This window comes from Ictidomys tridecemlineatus, chromosome 4 (assembly GCF_052094955.1).
Source record: "Ictidomys tridecemlineatus isolate mIctTri1 chromosome 4, mIctTri1.hap1, whole genome shotgun sequence".
Lineage (NCBI taxonomy): Eukaryota > Metazoa > Chordata > Mammalia > Rodentia > Sciuridae > Ictidomys > Ictidomys tridecemlineatus.
Window position 1 is genome coordinate 86,516,613 of NC_135480.1, and position 23,008 is coordinate 86,539,620.

General features: G+C 34.5%; 1 protein-coding gene across 2 annotated transcripts in view; it reads right to left on the minus strand.

The window, feature by feature from the left end:
- The window catches only part of Trpc6 (transient receptor potential cation channel subfamily C member 6), a 112,687-nt gene that overhangs the window by 11,627 nt on the left and 78,052 nt on the right, over window positions 1-23,008 (minus strand). Inside the window, exons 3-10 of one of the 2 annotated variants that reach the window (XM_078046912.1) lie at window positions 20,099-20,281; window positions 17,980-18,144; window positions 13,821-14,037; window positions 8,208-8,441; window positions 5,637-5,901; window positions 4,182-4,377; window positions 3,339-3,542; window positions 1,636-1,710 (exon numbers count right to left, since the gene is read on the minus strand). In XM_078046912.1, coding sequence (XP_077903038.1) covers window positions 1,636-1,710; window positions 3,339-3,542; window positions 4,182-4,377; window positions 5,637-5,901; window positions 8,208-8,441; window positions 13,821-14,037; window positions 17,980-18,144; window positions 20,099-20,281 — 1,539 coding nt within the window. The remainder of the gene's footprint in view (window positions 1-1,635; window positions 1,711-3,338; window positions 3,543-4,181; window positions 4,378-5,636; window positions 5,902-8,207; window positions 8,442-13,820; window positions 14,038-17,979; window positions 18,145-20,098; window positions 20,282-23,008) is intronic. The other variant, XM_078046913.1, reaches the window with a different exon arrangement.

A 23,008-nucleotide genomic window follows, 5' to 3' on the forward strand; every position in this document is an offset into this window, starting at 1 on the left:
GAATGCCACCTGCCTTGGAAGACCAGAGATTATTTTCATCTTGCCTTCTAGCTGTTTTACCCTCAGCCCAAGCTGCCTTATGGTGTGGCAGAGCCTCAGATGCAGCAGGCCTGGTGAAATTCCTGCATGAGTCTCATACTCCACATTCACACATCCCACCACAGCCTGCCTGGGATTCTATTCTTTAGAAATCCTTCACAGTATACTCCTTATTTTTACCAGGGCTTAGGACCCAGGGTTTCCTTTTCCCTAAAATTCCCCTTTGGGTTCTGATAGGAAATGGAGAATGGATAATATACTTGTGGCTGGGATGGTTAATAAAGGAAGTCAGGAGGTTGGAGATAGGCCCTAAGTTTCCTATTTTGTTGGTGTAGGTAAAATACCCACTTAAAAAAAATAAACAAAATGACCTTCCTTCTTGGCATTTGTGTTCCATGCAACACAATTCTGGCCAGTGAAACCTCCTAATGGACACTCTTGGGAAGAGCTTCTGGAGGCGGCAGCAGATTTGCTAGCATGCCTCACTTTTCCTTTGCCCTAACTCCTTTGTGCCTCAACAGTGGACATAATGGCAGGAGGAAAAGCTGCCATCTTGTATCTGACTCTGACCAAAAAAATCCAGGAAAATCACAGACACTTGCCCCAACAACAGCCCTACACTGCCTAATTCTGGAGAGTTAAATAAGAGGGTGGAGATCAACTGTCTTATTTAAAACATCATGATTTCGGTTATTATATGCAACTGAACAGAATTTCTACTTAATATACTGCCTTCTCCTAATTCACTTGTTTCTAATATCACTTTAGTATTTATCATCCTCTGCTAGGTGTGCACAACAATCAAGGAAGCAAATATCCTGATCACCACCAAGGATTGTGCTTCTTCTATAGTTGATGCATCTTTAGGACACATTGCTCATTACAAATGGTGCTGACCACAATAGCTACAAAATTCCCACAGTGACAGCTTCTTGATTTCTGACAAATAAGGAGGAACTGCTGGCTGTGTGTGTTCCTCCTGAGCTGCAGAGTTAAGTTAATCATACTAGGCCTCGGGCTCCTGACAGATTCCTCTCTTAATTTTGCCTTTTCTTCCCTACCCTTTATTCCATCACCCATAAGTAAATAAATATATGCTGAACATATATATATATAAATATATGCTGAACATATATATTAAGTATATACATTATTCTTTTTGCTAATTAGACATAGGCTTATTTCTACCTCTCAATAATAGATTCTTGTGAACATTGTCAAATTCTTTTTTATTTTTACAATTTTTATTAGTGAATTCTAGTTGTACACAATATTGAAGTTCATTTTGACATAATTATACAAGCATGGGCTATAATTTGCTCCAATTTAGTCCCCAATACTTCCACTTTCTCTTCATTTTTCCTTGCCCCTGTTCCCCTTCCTCTACTGGTCTTTTTCTATTTATTTTTAGTTTTTTTTTATTTAATGCTTTATAGATATAAATAAAGGTGAAATTTACTATGGGGTCAAATTCCTTAATGTGTCTGTTACCTATTTCTTTATTTCTTGAAATTGCTTCCGAATGTTGGCCTCTTTTTTCTCTGAAAAGATACACTAATGATATGCATAGCTTCATATTTTCAAATATTATCTTACCTGTTTTTTGTCAAGTGATAATTTTGAAAGGTCTTCATGACTTCCCAAAATTCCAAATTTCTTTTCTTCATTTCTCTTTTAAAGATAGATGGTATATTAAGTACAATCCACAGCTGATTTAATTCTTTAGTCCATATTTTAAAAGCTAACTGGTCTAACTCTTGAAGTTTTAACAAGAAAAACACATTCTCATAGGTCCAAGCACTTGCCAAAAACACTTTGGATAAGTTCTTGGACCTTTCCTGTGGATGCCAAATTCTCTCAGGTTGCAATTCCAATCAGACACACAAACTGCACACTCTTTTGCATTAAATAAAATACGCAAATTTTCCATACAACTCACTGAGTCCAGTAAATCATACATCTGGAAGAAGAACATCGGTGGAACATTTTTACAAAATTCCTACAATCTAATTACTAAATTTCAAGAGGCCTTTAGAAATCTCAAAGCACTTTTACATGTTTATTTGACTTGATTTTCATGATGTAGATGTAATTGTTATTCCTATATTACAGTTGTGGCAACTAGAAAGAACTTAAAGAGCTTGTTACTTGAGAACCCCAGGCAACAAGTGCCAAAGGGAACAGCAATTCGAGTTATGTTCCCCTTCTATTCAATGATAGAACTGGATCATGGTGAGGGACCTCCATAATCATTTGGTCCAATTGCCCACCAACTTAGGAAGAAGAATCTTGTAGAAATTCCTAATATCTGTCATCCAGAATTTATTATCTGCAGTTTTAGAGAGTTGTCTACTTTCTAAGACAGCCCGCTGCGCTGTTGGACAAATCTTATTGTTCCAAGTTTGTTCTCACATAAAATTAAAATTGAAGTGTTTGTAACTTTTGCTCATTACCTCTTTTCCTAGTTTTGAAGAGACAAAAATAAGTGTTTTTCCTAATAAAAAGTGGGTAGTCTAAAAATATTCTTGTTCCCCTTCAATTTTCCTTTTTCAGAAAAAACTTCCCAGTCCTCCAATTCTCCCCAATATGACAACATACCTGTCCCCATCCTAGTCCTCCTCCTCTGGGTTTACCTAGTGTCTCCACATCTCTTCTTGGTGCAGTGTCCTGCTACCAGCAGAGATCATTGCACAGGGAAAACCTCTGCCCGGGACCCCCAATGATACACAACACTCTTCATGTGCTGTAAACACATTTGAACATTTTGCAAGCATCCTACCCTCTCTTTTATGTCTTCTTGCAATTGCATCAATTCATGGGATTATTGTTTCAAATCAGTATACTTGGACCTTTCTTTCTAAAGCTATTCAGTGCCAACACTGGTCTACCATGTAGCACGTGAGCAATTGATTTCTGAACCAATGTAAAAGCTATTTAAGCGTGTGCCAGGTTCCCACCAGTCATAAACAATGGCTGATGCTTTACCTGGCTCTGTAAATGGATGGTGAAATAAGGAACTTGTAGCCACCATGCCAAACATGGGGCCCAAAATAACTCTCCCTTTTGGTACCCACTTCAGATAATGTAATATATTATTTGAACAGCATTGTGTAACTTTTCCAAAGTGCTTGTGTCAAAACACATAATGCAAAGAACAGTGTTGCATTTAATACATTAAAGAACTTGTATTGGGGGATGGATGGACATTTCATCATAGACTGACACTTTTTAGAGTATGGCTCAGTGATCACAATGGTCATAGTGTTTAAGAGCATAATGATAAAGATCAACTAAATTACCTTATTCATCTCCGTATCCTCTTGGAAACCTTTTTTATGACCTTGAAACAGCTCAGTAATCCATTTTTTAAACTTCAGTAAGAGATAAAACAGGGACTTTGGACTTGGTACCAGGTTGAAGGGAACAGGAAGTGTTCTTCCCTCTTCAAAGTAAGAAAACCAAAGTTTCGCCCTTGCAAATTTCCACTCCACATCAGCATCATCCTACACAGATACACATGACTGTTCAGCAGGGAAATGCACATACACACAAAAATTGTTCTAACACTCTGAAAAATGCTCCAGGATTTTTTCAAAATTTTAATGCTTTACTCACACACTCTTTTCTAAATATATTTAAAATTTTGTTAGTTTTACCAATTACAGTTCTCAAAACTCACGTGTGTTTATAAATAAATACACTGAAAGATAAAAATATATTTTCCTACACTCTGAAAAACACTGAATAAAGATCTCTCTTATTCTGTAATCGATCACTCATTATTCAGTACACAGACCAAGATTTCTTGAATAAAAACTATCATTATCACTATCACTATCACTCCCAACTTGAGAAAAGATAGGTTTTAAATATCACTCAAAAAAGATGGGTAATAGTGTTATTCATAAGCAATAGTTTTTGAATATTTTAAAATAAAGACATTTATGCTCCTTATGCCTTACAGTTCCACCACCCCCCTTCTATATTGTGTACAGAATTAAAATTTTCTGGATTACTGGGTTAAATAAATAAACAGGGAAACAATAAAGAAAGACTAGTAATTCATACTTCATCCCACTGCTTAGCTGGGGATAATAATAAAATATGAAACCACAGACTATACAGATGTGTAGAAATTGTACCTCAATTTCCTGGAATGAACTGTTAATCATTGCAATTAGCATATTTAGCAAAACAATGACCATTGTAACATTGTAGACACCATAAAGAACATAACCGATGTTTTCAATGAATTTGTGATTATAGTTGATGACCACTGATTTCACTTCAGAAAGTCCAAATATAGCCCAGAACAGTGTCTTAAAACTCTCCTCAACTCTGGGGACAAAGAAAACAAAGAAACAAAGTAAGAAAGTATATAAATATATATAGTAATAGTAGTAAAATCAATAGTAAAATTGAGTTGATTCAGTAACATTGAACTTCTCTTTTCTGTCAAATGTATAGAATAACATTTATTTATTTATGGTGGTGCTGGGGTTTGAACCCAGGGCTTAATGCATGCAAGGCAAGCACTCTACCAATTGAGCTATATCCCCTAGAATAATATCTAAGATCGTTGCAAGCACTGGTGATAGTGTTCTTAAGAAGCATGTAACTTGATATCTATGGCACAGAATAGGCAATCAATAAATGCAATAACATAACTTCATAACCAAAGATACTAACATTTAAATAACTGATAATTTTGACAATGAAAATGTTAAGTGTATTGCTTAATAAAAAAAATATAACTTGTTAGAGTCTTCTTAGGTCTCTGGCTCATCTGTGCTTCTATTCATACCTAATAAATAAAAAACAATAGAATGCATCTTAAGGAAAAAAATAACAGTGTACACAAGTCAGTGTTACCCAAATCACTGACATGCCTTAGGTAGAAATTCCAGTGCTTTAGGCATAATGACTCATCAGAGCTAAACCCATCTGCTTAACCCAGGTGGTTTCATTTCCCTGAAAAAAAAATGAACTTTAGAAGAATATGGAAAACAGTAGGTTCTGCTTCAGTTGATTTTTCTCATTGTAACACTGAAGATCTAACATTTGAGTAATCTATTCCAAACAGATTTTATAAAAAACACATGTGCCCATGGTGAACTTTAGTCAAAACTCTTGTTATCACTGATAACTTGAACTTTTCCAAAAATAAATTCTGAGAAATTGAATTAGGAATGCAGCTGTTAATCGTATTCAGTGCCCCAGATCCCTAGTAAATAGGAGAGCATTTTAGGGCAATAGATGCTAGTCATTGAAAAGAGGCTACATACTGGCTTTCCCACATACTAGAAGCTATGGAACATTTGGTAAATTATTTAACTTTTGTGAATTTCAATTTCCTTCTTCTGTGGAATGTGGATAATTAAGTTATTCTTAAAGGTATTTCCTACAATAACTGGCTCTAAAAAAGTTAGCTGTTGTTATTTTAGTTTCCTATGTTTTAGATCTCATTTTAAGATCTCACATTTTGCTAAAGAACAAGAGAGGAAGTCTTTACCCAAGCATGGAATTATATGAACAATGCTAAATGAATGCTTATTCAATCGGCAATTTCCATCATCGAGACAGCTGAGACAACGTACGTTGTGAAGGCTTCATTTTGTTTTGCCCCAATGTAGTAGGAGTAGAGGTTGAACATTCCAATCATAAAGGCCACGAACACCATGATGAATATGACCATGAACTTGAAGATATCCTTTACTGTTCTACCAAGTGATATCTGCAGAGGTCCAAAGCTTTCATTTGCAGGTAAAATATATGCTATTCTGGAGAAACTTAAAACTACAGCAATTGCATAAAGACCTTCAGAAATAATTTGAGGATCAGAAGGGTCCCACTTTATCCTGGCTAGGAAAAATCAAAGACAAGAGTGATGGTAAGTTTCTTATGTAGATAACTTCTTTTCTGAGAAAAAAAATCATAAATAATTACATTAAAAATATAGCTCACAAATGAAGTCTCTGATCTTAAAGGGTTTCTTTAGTGTCAGCTATATTCGAGCTTCTGACATTCATTGAGAAGATGATGACTTCTAGTTTGCTAGCAATTTCCCATAAGGGTATAGCATAATATTTAAGTGCTGAACCTATAGACTCAGTAACTGAGAATTCCTGTACATTGATTAATCAACTATCAATATAATATTGATAATCACAACTTATTCAAATTACTTTTCTCTTTGTTTATTTCCCCCCCCCTAAAAATGAGATAATGTCACTCCCATTTCTCTTATCTGTTGTGAAAATTCAGTAAGTTTACATATATTCAGTGTTTAGAAAGTATCTGGGCACTTAATAAATTGTAGCTCCTATTTTTTAGTCTTAAACTAATTACACTGTAATGTAATTTGGTTCCTGTGGAATACTTGCAGTTATTTAAACTTACTAGAAATAATTTCTATCAGTTCTTCAAACAAGTCTATTTTACCACAAAAATGTTGCAAAAATTCATTTGTGAATTATTTTGGCATTATTATATCAAGTCATCAAAAACCCAATCAAGAAAACCATTATGGAGGAAAAAGCAAAACACTGCCAGAGAAAATATAAATTTGTATTCACTTATTTTCTGAATAGTAGAATTAGGAAAAGATAATAAAAAACTAATAAATGTAGTTTCCTTTTTATAGTGCTTTGAATAGTAACATTATATATAAATAGAAATCTTCTAAAAATTATTCATATTTTTAAAGTATTTAAATATTATAATAAAAACTAAAAATTTATAATGCAAAGAGGAGACCTTATATGATATAGCCATGAAACCCACAAAGGTGCCAATTAAGTGTTAGCCTGTTATCAGAGGGTTTGAAATAAGTATTAAAAGGGATTATATTTTTCCCAACTCCAATTTCTAACAAGGAGGAGTTTTTCTTAAGCAAATAACTGAAACTATTTCCACCCCTTAGTCATTTGTCTCCTGGGAAGATAGGGGACTTATCTGATTGCTAAACTGGGATGACTGACTAATTGGGTATACATGGCTCAGCACTACCCTCTTAGGAATTCTTCTGTGTCCTCCACAGAGGTATCTCCCATGATTAGGTGCTTGCTGCCACCCACTCCTGGTGGGAAGGACTTCTCTAGACCATTGCTGTTTGGAAACTGGGAGAATAAGTCTTCCTAATTCTAGGATTCAATATTATCAATCCCATTGACTAATAGATCTATGTCATCTACCCTAAATTTCATTAGTATTTGAGCTTACTATAGGCCTCCACATTGTTTTTTAGTTCAAAGCCTGGTTGGGAAATGGTGGTATTACTTATTTTACTGTGAGTACTGAAAGAACTCAAATATTCCTTTTTGCTTTCAAATAAGTTACATGTCTTTAAATGGAAGTAGCACTCAATTGTGGATTTTTAAAAATTATATATATATATATATATATATGGGGTATGATATACTGTTTTGACACATATGTGTTTCATAATGATTAAATCAAGCTAATTAACATACCCATTGCTTCACATACTTTTTTTCATGTATATCGAGAACACTTAAAATCTACTCTCTTAGCAATTTTCCAGTATATGGTACATTATTATTAACTATAGTCATCATGATGTACAACAGAACATCAGAACTTATTCCTCCTAACTGCAACTTTATACAGTTGGTCATCTTCTCCCCATTTCTGGAAACCATCATGACTCTACTATGAGTTAGACTTTTTTTAGATTCCACACATAAGTGAGCTCTTGGAGTCTTTCTGTGCCTGTCTTATTTCACTCAGCATAATGTCTTCCAGGTTCATCCATGTTGTCATAAATGACAAGCTTTCCTTCTTTTATAAAGCTAGAAAGTATTCCATTGTATATAAATAATTCAAATGCAAACTATTTATTGACAAAAGAAAAATAATCTAAGAGATGAGATAGGTAATAATGGAAATTGATTGATAGCCGTTTGATCCAAGTGATACAAGAAGATGATTCTCGTGATTAAGAGAGATTTCTACCCAGTAGATAAATCAAAGGAAAAAGCACAAAGTAAGACTTTTCATTTACAGATGCTCATACTTCAAATACAGATGTTTAAAACTAAATAATAATTTTAGGAGAATTGGGCAGTTACCGACTACTAGTGACATCTCTTGTATAAGAAAATTCTGAATTTTTATGAATTTATGTAGACTGCATAATGAAAACTCACCCAAATTGTAGTATTTCACATTGTCTCCCAATGTAACTTTTGTCAAGTCCTTCAAAGTATCATTTGCATCAATGATGCTCTGTGCTTTGGAAGCATGCCAAAATGCCATGAATCTTGCAATGAATGATGCTGCAAAGATTGCTAACATACCAAAATCAAGCATATTCCACAACTCAAATAAGTATTCTTTGGGGCCTTGAGTCCAAATTTCTTTACATTCAGCCCATATCATGCCTGCATCAAAAAGAGGTTAAAATATCAAGTCAATTTCATTCCAGCCTTAGCTCTTCCATGAAACAAAATAAAATTGAAAGTTCTCAGCCTGATAGTATTCCATTGTATATAGATAATTCAAATGCAAACTATGTTTACTGACAAGAGAAAAATAATCTGAGATGAGGGAACCATCATCAATAGATATTGGTTGTTAGCCATTTGATCCAAATGATACAAGAAGATGATTCTCATGATTAAGAGAGATTTCCTTTTCAAAATCCTTCCAAATTTGGCCCCAACTTTCCTTTACAGCCATAATTCTCACATCCCCACCAATCTCACAGTCCAGCAATATCAGTATATCACCTGAATGCAATCTGACAAACTTCATCAAGATGCCTAAAACAAAAAGCATTCTATCGATCTATTATTTGTACACATAGAAAAATGTTCAGAAGATGTTCATTATAATACCCAAAACACACAAACACTCTTACACACTTAAAATAGAAAAACCAAAGGGACTTCCACAGATAGGCAATCAAACAGGGATTTGATATGATACCTTATTAATTTTCATGGGGAGATGGGACCATGAGAATGTGCTTTATTGACTTCCAACTACAGGAATTTTATTGTCCATGGACCTCAGGTACTACCTTCTGAAAATCATTATATCTTTTAACCAAGGCTTTGCCTCCCATGGCTGCTCCTGGCCAATGACTGAGGGTGCCCCTTCTTAGGATCCATGGGTCTTTTCTAATGGTTCACCTTGGCTCAGGATTTCTTGCCAAACTTGCTTTAGTCTACATTGAGAACTAGGATGCCCCCAACCTAAGATGATTTCCTTCCCTCTCTAAAACCCTTAGAGTTAGACTTGCATCCAAATTTGAAAATCCTTGCAACCTTCCCAGCAAGATCTTCATTTTTCTCTCACAAAAAGTGTTCCTTAATAAAATGTCCATTTTTTTCCCAATCCAACTATTGTACATTTAATCATTGTGCCTGTTTCTTGGAGGACCTAACACACATCTGAAAAATCGTTATGCCATAAAGTTAAATTTTAAAAGTTTAAAATATTATGTACACTGTGAGTTCACATTTAAAACAAGAATAGTGAAAGATGAGAAGAAGTTACAGCAATTAGTACATATTCTGTTTCTTAATTTGGAGATTGTTACTTGATTAAAAGTAAGTTACTTTAAGATACCCTGCTCTCTTACATCTGTCTGACCCTCTAGCCATCTGAGGAAATATAATCCAAATACCAACAACTAATCAAAACCTCCTTCCACCAAGAGGACTTTCAAAGTCTATGGTTAAAATTAGTCTTCTCTGCTTACCCTCAGCAACCACCTGCCCCAAATTCTCACATTTGTCCTAAATGTCTGTCACAGAACCTGCCAAATAAATGGCCATGGAGCCCTGTTGAGATGAAGAAAATGTCATGGTCTCTGCCCTCCAAGAGCATGTCATATGGTTTTCTCAAAAGCGGCATTCAGTGTAGCATACAAAATGTGAACTTGAGACAACTTCACTAATGCTTTTCAGCTCTTTCAAGTTAAAAAGGGGTAAGAATTGAATTCACATGTACTCTAGTGGGTCAAATTTGTAATAGGAAATACTTCATGAGTGCATTTCTCCCCGTCCCGCCCCCGTCTCTCCTCTCTGTCTCAAAACAGAAATGAAAAATCCTGCCAGCCTCAACAGGAGATGAGGATCATTCAGAGCAACAAGCATAGGGACTACAGACTGAAGCGACATCTGAATACATACAGTCCAGCAGTTTTCAAATCTTCCCTTTCTCTATCTTCTCTCTCTCTCTCTCTCTCTCTCTCTCTCTCTCTCTCTCTCTCTCTCTCTCTCTTAATAGAATTCTTGGTACAAATGATGCCTTCCTGAAGCTTACACACTAAAACAAAAACCCTGAACTATTTTGCCTGAAGCGAGAGTGTCTTATTTCTCCTCTCTTCTCAAATGCATCTGGAGACAGGTGCTTGCTCCTTCTAAAGGCCGCTCGTCCCACTGTCAAATTTTCAGGAATAGCCCTTCAAAATGGATCTGTTGGTTCTATTTCTGCCCTCTAGAGCAGTAGAGAATGAATCAGCTCCCTCTGCCTCTAAAATTTTTTAACAAACAACCCACTTGTGTGCTCATTAAATTTGTTCTTCTCCAGCAGGACAGGTTTAAGGTAAAGCTAATGAAGCTTCAGCTTTGAGATAACCCTACTTGCCTATGCTTTGTCCAGGGCTGTTTTGTCTTCTTTTTCTCTAAATAGGGCCCTCCAAATAAATACGCCTCAGGTGTCCTGGATCTCACTCAACCCCTTACCACCACCCCTAGTCTCATTGGTTTAAGCTTGCCATTCTGCCTTGTCAAGACATCCTGAAACATTAGCTCTATCCTTCAGCTTTTTTTCCTCCACTAAAAATTAGATAAGTTTGAATTCTGTGATCACTAATGTTAATCTGTTCCCTCAAGCGAATGTAATACATCCAGGCTCTAAACTAGATAGGCCACTTCTTATTAATATTTCCAGAAGGTTCTACAACAATTTAAAGGGAAATAATTACCAGAGTCAATAATTGGACCAGGAGTCTAACATGCTATAAATACATAGCTATCTGTTTTGTGTTGTTCATTATTTTCCCTTTAAATAAACACAGTGAGATAGTCTCTGAAGTGAAATACAAAGGTGAATAGGACAAGAATTCCAAGAAAAATGCTTTTATTCACAAAAGTAAAGGTTAATTTAATAGTTTTGGTTTACATTTCTAAATGAAAAAGAAAAAAACTTCTGAAGTTTATAATAAAAAAGTTACTATGAGGAGGGTAGATCATGATAAAGAAAGAAATGAACATTCATCTTCTCTAATGTTCTTGTATAAAACTTAGTTTTTTCAAAGTTTCATCTTGAACTAAAAGAATCTTGCCTAATAGGTATTCGGTATGAAATGCTAGCTCTACACAGAAGTAACATAGACTCTTAGTGAAAAATCTAATTATCTGAAATTTATTGATTATTTTCTATGCACCAAGCACTGTATTATGTATTGTACATATTCTAATACATTTAAAATAAACTGTAGCACCTAGGTTATTAGTCTAATATCCAAAGGCTATTTTTTCTTAAGTCAGATATTAGAGGTGAAATGCAATTTGTTTAGTTTCATCAATTAAATTAGAAAAGAAATAGTGAAGGGGCTGGGGCTGTGGCTCAGCAGTAGAGCATTCACCTCGCATGTGTGAGGCACTAGGTTCGATCTTCAGTACTACATAAAATAAATATTAAAAAAAACTTATGAGTCAACAAAGAAACCATAATAAAAAAATGAAAAAAAGAAATAGTGAAAATTAAAGAACCCTTCTTTATTTTAACTTTATAATTACTTTAGTGATAAAATTTACATGTTAAGCTACTAACTACTTAATCTTTTTCTTTCAAATGTATCCAGAAAATGAAGAGATTCAAAGTTTCGAATAAATAACTCTCTAATGTATGTTGAATTAACTCACATGCATTTGAAATGATTATTCAATAATTTTCACAGTTCTTCCTCATATTTCAATTGATCATCCCACTTGGCTCTAATGTGAAGGAGCCAAAAAAAAAAAATGTTCTGGCCCAGAAGTAAAAGAAAAGTGATTAAGATTTCTCTCCAAGTAACAGAAGGGAGGTGAGATGGGAAAGGGGGGTCTGGGTGGGAAGAAAGCTATGGACTATTAAAAGTCCAGTAGGCAGATCCCCTGTGCTCTCTTCTTTTGACACCTATATAATACCACCCTAGGTAACTTTATGCATACTCAGAGCCTTATGTGCCACTTGGAAATTGAGGATGGCTGGAATTTAACCATCAGCTTTTACCAGAATCATACTTTCTATTACCAAGCGGACATTTCCACCTGGAAATTCCATGGGCATTTCAAAGCCAAACTCAAACGTATTTATCAACTTTTCATTCTCCTAGTCCCAAGCATGGACTTCCTTCTATATTTTTCCTCTTACAGAATTTCAGTCACCATCCACCTACTGATCTATGAATCCACAGATCTCCCTTTCAATGTGTAAGAATCACCAAGTTCCTTGCAGTTTATCTTTTAAGCAGCTCTCAGGTCCTTTCCACCATCCCCTGAGTTCTGGCCCTCATCCTCCTCACAGAGATCACATAACTGGGTCTCAGCCTCTGGACCTACCACTCATGGAAGCCACCTTTTTACCCCAGAACCACTTAGACCTTTCTGAAATGTGATCTGATTACATCATCAACCACTGAAAATCTCCTCTGTCCATTTCATCACCCTTATCTCCTCTTACCCACATCCACAAACACCAGACCCTGGAGTCTCACAACTCTGCATCTAATGTTCCCAAGCCTTGCAGTATCCCTCTCTCTCAAACACTCTGTCCAGCTAACATTTCCTTTTCCTTGAAGTCTCCAATTGAAGCTACTATCCAGGTAAAACTTCCATGCCCCTTCCACATTTCACCTCACTCAGATTTAGATGCACAATTTGTATATATTCATAAGATCTTAACAGTTCCCAAAGTATAGCATTTGTCACGTTGAGCTTAATTACTGATTGATTTATTGACTTGTCTCCTAGACTTACCTTTCTCAAGTGCAAAAACTGCTTCTCATTCACCTTAGTGTCCTTATTACCTCACAAAGACACTTAATAGCTATTGAATTTCTTTATTAATAGATACACATTTGAAATGTTTGTCTCACTTGTATTATATTTAATGTCAAGACATGGATATATTGAATTCTAAGGAAAAACCATATAGTGAATAAGACTGAATTCTTTCTCTTTATTTGTCATTTGAGAGATCTAAAGCAAGCTATTTAATCCTCACATAAATCCAAAAGATAGATGTTATTAATTATTACATGCCAGAAGACTGAGGCACAGAGAGATTATGTGATTTGATGTATTTTACGTAAAGTGCTTTGAAAAATTCCTGGCACATACGATAAATATTTAATAAAAGCAAGGGGCTATTAGCTTCAGTTTCTACTAAATCTCAACATAAAATCATGTGGTTGTATTCAAGTTTGAAATCCCCGCTCTCCAAAAATATGAATGATAGTTCTTCATCACCAGTAGGGTTTGTTTAATACCATGATGTTCTCTTCCTGTTTTTTTGCTTTGATTTTTTTTGTTCTTGTTTTGTTTTGTTTTAAAAATGCAAAAAGCACATGGTATATGAGGAGACTAGGACATCACTAATGAACCCAAGGCAACTGTGCTTTAAGAACACAAAGGAAATCATGATGTGTGATGCATTGTGTCATGCTGCATATATTTGTATAATTGATGTGTGAAAGAATCAGTGTCATTCAGTCCAACTGCTAAGCCTGCAAAAAGAAATGATGACAGAAAATCAGCCTTTACCTATTACCCAGGATATAATGAGCATCTCCATCCATGAGAAGCAGGATGTTTTCATCCTGAACAGCTGTTTTGCATTATCTGTGCTGGTTTCATTAGGAAGAAGTTTGGTGCCTTCAAATCTGTCAGCTGCATTCATGACTAAAAGTCCCAGAAATATGGTGAAGGAGGCTGCATGTGCTACAAACTTCATGAATGGTCCACGCATTATCTTTCCTATCTGTCATAACACACACCAAAAGAAAATCTTAACTTTGTTTTGTGCATTTTGCAAAATACGTACACATACATATAAGAAAAAAACTTCTGCACAATTATAAGTCCTCCTAAAATAATTATTCATATTTATATAATTGGTGTTATAATCATATTTCCATGCCATTATAACATTTTGATCACATTCTTCACTTATATGTGCTGATGTACTTACTTAATAGTTGAATAAACCAAATTTTACATCAAGGATATTTAAGCTCTTAAGATACTATATGATATTGGTGAAAAAACACAGAACATATATCAGGGCTATTCATAGAAAGTAAATTAGTATAGTAGGCTTTAAGTATTGAGGAAACAATGAAAGCATTGAACTGACTCTTCGTTGCAGTGTATAAATCCCTGTTGTTGCCTTTACGTCTACTTCATTGATGTTCATGCCATTGAGGCAGCTGAAGTTGCTATCCTGGTGAAAGTATAAGTGGATTAAAAGTCATGAGTGCCAAGAAGAGAAACTCCCAACTGAGGACAGGGTGGGAGAACAGTTCCCATAATATATTGGAACAATGTTCTGGAAGGATACTGGATTTAAAGTCCAACATTTCAGGTGAGATTCCAGCTTCATTCTCTCATCAACTGAGTGACAATGAGCACATTTCCTAAATTATATGAAAATCAGATTCTTCGTAAGAAATATGGAGATGGTAAAAACTATAGTGTCCCTATAGTATAGCATTTATTTTTCTGAAATGCATAGATCTTAGCCTATGGAAACAGAGGATCTAGATTGTGTTTCAGGGGATCTGGGCATCTGTCAAATGGGGAACACAATTCAGTATGTGTGTGTAATCTATTTGTTTTCTTGTTTTCCTTAAGGAAGAACCCATAATAATAAACATCAATATGTCTTTCTTTCTCCATGGTACGCCATATATATACAATTTTAATTCTATGTTGTATATGTGATTTATTTTAATCACGTAGTCAAGCAAACAAAAATCTATTGCCAGATTCAGCATCTCCTCATGGAAAAAGCACTTATACATTTTAAACAAATTTTTTTCAAATTGAAAATGTATTAGGTTGTTTTGGACAAAATGGAACTGGGGGCAATATCTGCTAGTAGTGAAATTCATGGATAGATGATGTACTACTTGCCTTGTTTTGGCAAGAATAAGACACAAGCTTCAAGGACACCAAAAATATAAGATAACATAAATTAAAATAGGAAAGAAATGAAAGATGACAAAATGAGGTTGGAGACATAAGACAGGGCTGAAAATAAAACTACCCACATTAGAATGGGCCATAATTCTGATAACTCTGGAAGCTTAGCTTGGCTTGCCTGGACATCTCTGAAGTCAATGTACGGTTAAGCAAGTGCAGCACCTGACCTCTCTGCACCCTGCCTGGCTTGTCTTCCTCTCCACTGGGTATTCACCCTTATATAATATAATCCCTTCATTTTACTCTGAAGGGAGAGTGAACAATCAAACCAGGCATTGTTGTTTCTTCTTAAAAAATAAAAAAAACAAGCAAACAGACAAACAAAAAGTGGCTTGTCAGGAAACCCAAGTGGTGAGTTTTCTCATATCCCTCATTTTTTGTTACAAACAGTTGAGAGTTGCATTTCATTTTAAAGTAAGGAAAATGTTGTCACTGGTCAGTGGGCTTTAGGAACATAAGTAAATTATCCATTTTAATAAAATTGCCATCTATGTCTTCTGGAATATAAACAGGTTTCCTTAAAAAAATTAAAAATAAGGAGAGAGTTTGTGGAATAAGTTGAACAACAGGTGTACCTGGCAAATATTTAAGGGTAAATACAAAGAAATGCTTGACTTTAAAAGTTATATATAATACTCTTTTTAGGTATCTGTTTATGACCAAATGCCTGAATATCCAACACATAGGAATCAAAAGGGTTAAGGCTAGCTTAAACCAAGATTATTTGAAGTCACAGTATAACCTATTATTATTATAATGAGCAAGTGGCAACTAATATTTGGGCTATAGAAGAATGTGAATAAGTAAGGACAAATAATTTCTGAAAAGGAAAGAGAAAAGCCCTCTGAAGACAGAAAACCAACTATAAACAGAAACAGGGCTTCTATGAAGAGACAGATGCTTACAACAACCAGATCTGGATCAATTCTCATGGACATATTGGAAATTCTAAAAATATTTTAAATATACCTTAAAAGCATCCATTCAAAGGAAGCTATTTCCCCTCTCCAGTAAAAAGTAAATCCTGTAACCAGCAAATAATGTTTATGCTCATTGCTAACGGGAAAAATTACAAAATAGATTTTATCATGATGTTTCAAAAGACCAAAAAAAAGTAAAACAGAAAAAAAATCCTTTGAAATGTCCACTTAATGTGATTATTTGCCTTATTGCTCATAAATGAGGATGGAAAACAAATGCCAGAAAAAAACATGGCCAGAGAAGAAGAAATAGTGAAGGAAATCAGGTTAATTAGGATTCAATCAAAATTCAAGAAATGTGTAAATCAAAGAACTGTTTTAAATAGCCTGTCTCAAAGCACCAGATGCTTTAAAAGGCATTGTGCTTTTGAATTTTATAGTTATAGGAAAGGATAATTATTAACTTCAAAAAAAATATTTTAACAGATCACAGTGATAACAGATAATTCAGCTTAAATCTCCAAAGACAGAAAATATGAAGTAGAACAAAATATATACATAGATGCAACTTATGTTCAATTGAGGACCATTTAGATTTTTTTTATTATTTTGCAAAGTGAAATTTGTCTTCCTGTGAAAAGAGGGAACAATCTAATTTTCTAGGAGAAAATCTGTCACAATAAATGCTATTCTAATAAATATCACTATTTTCATTTTATATTCCTCATTTATGTTATTTCTAGAGATTGATTTTTGATTATATATATATTAAGGTGGAAAAACTATGATGTTGGATTTTACTGTCATAAGAAAATGTCTAGTTCCCAGAAGTTCCTACCACAGTCACTAGAAATAAGTATGAATCTCCCGTTGTGTGAATGACTTTGTATCAGCTTTCTAGAATGAATCATTTTGAGAGCTCTCTAAATGGCTAAAACATCAGCCATGTAACTAAGTAATAAGAAGGCGATATGTTGGGCATCATGGTGTATATGTTTGTACCCATGTGTTACATGTGTCTGAAGATGAGCTGGGTACATGTTTAAGAATGGCAAGATGGAGATCAGCTGATGCTTCCACATAGCACATATGTACATGCTCCAGAACACAGGCAGCTTTAGAATTATTTCAATTTGCCTCACATATAAACTTAATCAGATCTAAAAAGAAGTCTTCAAACACATGAGGAATAGGATTGTTAGCAAGCCAGGACACAAATTTCTAGGCGGTTAAGAGACAAGTGGGTTGATATTCCTCACAAAGTTCAAATAGATTTTGCTAAGAAAATAGTCCATTTTTGTTGTTGGTTTCTGGTGTACTTTGTCCCTGATATAAATATTCTTAACTGAAATAAGTTCACATGAGGATTTACATGATTGTCATTTACGATTGTCTGGTCCTATCAGCTAAAATAAACACAAAACAGAACTCCCATCTCAAACATTGCCAGAGGAAAAACAAAGAGTAGAAATCAATAATTTTTATGATGATTCCATTAAAATATATAAAAGTATATGCATAGATGTGCCTAGGGAAAGGACTGAAAGGCGAAAAATTAATGTAGTAACTAAGGTTTTCTTTCACACATTAATAGTAGTAATATTAGAGGTGAATTTTTTCTTCTTCCACTTTTACTTCTATATTTCCCTAGCAAAAGTGTACTATTTTGTGATATGAAGAACAACAGATTATTTAAACACTACTTATACCTCCATGAAATTTTCATTTTGGAAATAGAATGTTGCCCTCCTATCACATACTTCTGGTAGATAACAGAGCTGCGGGCTTCACAGACCTACCTTGCTGCAAGGAGCACACCAGTAAATGAGAGCCAGGAAGGGCAGTCCAATGGCAACAGCGAGGACCACGAGGAACTTGACTGCCATCGTCTGCTGCCTTAGACCGGAAAGGTTTTCATACCATATGGAGAGAAGCTGCTGTTGGCAATTTGGATGAGCTACAAACTAGCAGGGCAGTGAGAAAACATTTAACAGCTTGATTAAAGAACGGTTCAGCATAAATTATACTCACATGTTCTAATATTTAGCTTTGTTCTTTCCCATGAAAAATATTGTTGGAATTAAAGAACAAACATGAAACATCTAATTAACAGACATCAAGCAAGATGGTAAGAGGCTCTATTACATATGGTATAAATTTGGAGATTCCAATTTATCAAGCTTTTATTTTATGACTAACGGGCTTTCTTTCAAAGCATATAAAATTTGTTTTGAAACGTAATATTATGAGAAGATTTATCAATATTTTCCACAAGGGCTTTTGTGATTTGTGTTTGTGCATGGTGTGTGTGTGTGTGTGTGTGTGTGTGTGTGTGTGTGTGTGTGTGTCTTTCTATTAAAAGTGAGGTTAAGATTACACTAGCCAAAATGTGTAGACTTTTTAAAACTTAGACCACATTTCCTGCACTAACCTAAAATGCGAACCTATTTTCTGCTCTTCCCCTTTGTATGTCAGTCTGTTTCTGGGCTGCCTGTTCCATTCCACTGATAGATCTTTTTATTCTTATGACAGAAATTCAACTAAGAAAACTTTAAATATCACTTTTTACAGAATTTTTTATTCTCAAATGTTTATTTTTTACAAATATTTTTCTCAATTATTTGAGTTTTTATATAAAACAGAGAGTAAACTTATTCAGTATATAAAAACAATAACCCAAAATAGAACTTAGTAAAGAATATTAAAATATTATATAAAAGAACTACAAATGAGTCTTAAGGATGATTAACTTTGAAAATAAATTAAAACTAGATAAAATGTTTATGTACTCCTAATGGTAAAGTTTGGTAACATCCATTGTGGGTGGAAGAGGTAAACCCTCTTATACACTGTGGGTGGGTGTAAACTAGTGTACCTGCTTGGAAGGAAAACTTAACAAATGTTTTAAATTTTAAAAATGAAAATTTGACATATCAATTCCACATCAGGAATTTTGTCTACAGATATAACTCATGCAAGTAAACAAGCTCCATAAATGTATGCACTGTACAAAAAAGTCAAGATTGTAATAAATTACTATCTAAAGGATGGAGTAAACCTCCTTAAACAGTAAACTGATTAAACTGATACAACAATGGAGGCTTTGAAGAGAAGAAGTGGATATTTATTGACTGATACATGAAGATATCCAAGATATAAATTTGTGGAGAAAAAAAAATGTGACAATGGTTAGTCACTCTCCATTAAACGTTGGACAAAATAAGGTAAGCTATGTCTGTACTATTTGAATACTTGCAAGAAACAGGGATTACTTTTATTACAAATGAGTTCAAAGCCAGCCTCAGCAACTTAGCAAGGCCCTGTCTCTAAATACAAAATATATAAAAACGTCTGGGAATGTTGCTCAGAGGTTAAACACCCCAGGGTTCAATTTCCTATAGAGGGGGTGGTATGGGGGTAGGGAACAAAAAGATCTTACATGTCCTAGGAAAGGGGTAGGCACCACTGCATGAAGACAAAAACTGAAAAAAAAAATCCTTCAGATAACGATATAGCTGGAGGGGATTCAAATGCTCTAAAGAAGGAATTAAAGGTATTGGCTCTGTATTGAAAAAGATCAACAAATGGAAAAATGTAGTTGAGTTTGAAATACTCTAATGAGATCCCTATCATGCAACAATCACCTTATAATTTGTACACACAAGGCTATTTTTATATCATCACTTAAATCAAGAAAATGGCAATCACTGTTATGTTCTGCATAAATAAGTCTAAATTAAAAAAACTGACATGTGGTGCTGATTGAGTGCCTCTCATGTGTATGATTCATTAGAGAATCTGCCTAGTGAAACTGTAAATTAGAAAAACCCAGCTCAGTCTAACAATGCCAAGCCTTCATCCTCATTTAGCAGTGGTAGGAACTGAAATAATGAAAACGGGCTTCATGCCTGACCTTACTTTTTTTACTTCATATTTAATGGCAAGTTTTAAACGGCTCAGATTGGGACGGCTGTGATCACCCGGGTGCCGTGTTTCAACATCCCCATTCAGAATGGCTTCAACTTCTTCAGTGTTTCTGCATAGATCAAGGAGTCCAACCACAAAATCTTTGCATTGCATTGACAGTTTTTTGTAGTCATTCTAAGAAAAACAAAGCAAAATAAAAAAACAATAATATAGAAGTAGCAGATTTTACTCTGTTACACAGCAGAAGTTACTAGCGTCTTAAGGGATGGTACATTTCAAGAGAAAAATTCATCTTTAGTTTTTTTTTTTTAACATACTTTCCACAGCATCATTTTCGTGCTTTGCATACATTGCATGCTTCATGGTCATAATTTCATCTAGGTTCATAATGCACATTTGATGGATCTTTGATAGATTTTGTGAACTGCTGGTAAACTTGAGAGACTGAACATTTAGAAAGGTTCCAGGAGAAGCAAGCACATATCAGTTATCTTTTTAACCAATTGTTGTTATCAAGCAACTTTATATGCCAAACACGGGATCAAAAGATGAGGTATAGATATAAACCCTAAAAATTGAGTGATTCTCCTTAGAGAAAAAAAAACTTATTGAAAATGCTTTCACTGTTTTGTTATTGTTCTGTAGCTTGTACCATGTGGCCTAATATTCTGCAGTCATTTAGAGAGTGAAAGTCAAACCCAAATTACCATAAACTCAAGTCATCTTTCTATACAACATTTATTCACATCTTCATTCAGATCTTTCTAATATTTCCTTTCTCTTTATTTTCTTAATAAAGGTCACACATATGTAAATTTTAATCAAGAAAACCTATTATCTAGAGCTTGTTATGTTGCAGGGGAATCATTAGTATCTCATTTAATCTTCACAATAATCTTGCTAAGGGTTAATAATGTGTCAACATCATGCAGCCAGTAAGTGTTAAAATTTGGTTTAAAAGCTAAATCTGTTTGGCACCAAGTCCCTGCCTTTAAAAATAATGCCATTTCATCTTTTCTTCATAGAATGCTTTCTTACATTGATTTTTTGAAATAAATATGGGGTGTGAAGCAAGTGGGGCAAATGCTATTCCCATTCTCACAGATGAAAAATTTAAGGTTCCCTGAAGTCACAGTTTCAGCAGGAAAGTTTGCTCTTAAACTCAGCTTTGCAGATTCAAAGTTAGTTTTCTCCACATCCTAAAACTATTATGTGTTGTAGGTTGAAAAAAATTCTTTGGAAGGATCAAGAGGAACTTTCTGGAGAAATGTGTGTGTAAGTGGATGTCTATCAATAAGTCAGTATTTGGGGGAGTCTATCCCGGGCACAGTTTCACAGTAGGTCTGTGTCAAACACCTATGTAGGTTCCTCTCTATGAAATATACCATGTGAACTTCAAAACAGTAACTTCTTAATAGACTACACTTTGCTAAGTCCAAACAGATTCTATAAAAACAAACTGAGAAAGCAAACTATCTCTTGACCAAGAATGGCCCACACTACTTCTAAAAGGGTGTCTGGTTGGATATTTATGAAAACAGGGTTATGAGGAAATAGCTTTGCCCCTTTCACAACATAATTGATTAGGGCCAGGGTATAAATGTTGAGATGTGGAAGTACAGATGTTGCCCGTCTACTATTTATAGTGGTTAGGATCCCTGGGCTTTTAGAGCTACAAAGACCTGTAATGAAATCCAAGCTCTTCGAGTTATTAGCCATGTGACCTTAAATAAGTTCAAATCACTCTGAGAGTGCTATTTTTTACACTCATTTTACAGGTCAGAAAACTGAAAGTGAATTAAAGAAGTGTTAAAGTGATCATACATGCAAAGCACTTCATATGCTACTGAGAATTTATCAATCATTCAATGAAGTATAACTATTTTATTTCATGTCATCCAAGGCAGAATCTAGAAACAGGCCATCTCTGTGTATTCATAACATTCATGGAGCTATAACAAAACCTGATGTTCCTAGCTTTACTGTATATACTGTTCAATTTTAAAAGTATTCCTTTTCCTTTAAAAGATAACAAAGTAGTTGCCAAAATCCATACTGTCTAGGATTCTAAGAAGGCTCAAGAAAAACTAGGTATTTTGAGAGCATATGTGATCCTTCAAGTGTGGGGGAAATTTTTTTAGCAGAAACTATGTAGAATGGCAAACTCCTATTCATCTGTGTGATATTTAATAACTAACCTAGACTTTTTTCTAATTAACATTCTCAAGCAAAAATACCTATTTCTTAAAAAGAAGAAAAATAAAGGAATAGACTCTGCTTTCAGAAAAACAAATTTTTTTTTTTTAACATAGGGATCCGTTTACAAATGCTTTCATATCCTAAGTTCTCTCAACTTGACATGTCAATTCATTTAAAATGAAATTTTGGCAGTAGTTTTTACCCAGTGTGTACCACTGAGATTGTGGTTCTTTGAGAGGAAAATCAAAGGTAAAGGGTTGACTTAATAGGTTGATTTAACACTGGGTTGTCTTTGGGTCAGACACATATACCTTACATTAATAAATTAGAAATGAGTGCTTGCCCATTGTCCTTCCAGTTGAAGAGATAACTGACAATAGTTAAAAGAATTTAGAGACTATTCAGAAAAACAAAATATTGTTAAAATAGTTCTTTCAAAATGTCATCCTAAAACCCTTGGATTTTATACAGTAGAAGAAATATTGTGATCTATAATTGTAATCTCTGAGTGTTTTTTCTATAGAAAGAATAAAGTTGACTTCCCAGGAAACCAATAGGGTCAGGAAAAATACAAGGCTTGGTTCTTGGTAATCAACTGTAAGAAGAGTAGACCTGGTTTTGAAAGTACACTGAGCCTAGTTATTAGTAATTGACTTAAAGCCTCATAACACTCATGGCGAAACAAGAACAATAATATTAACC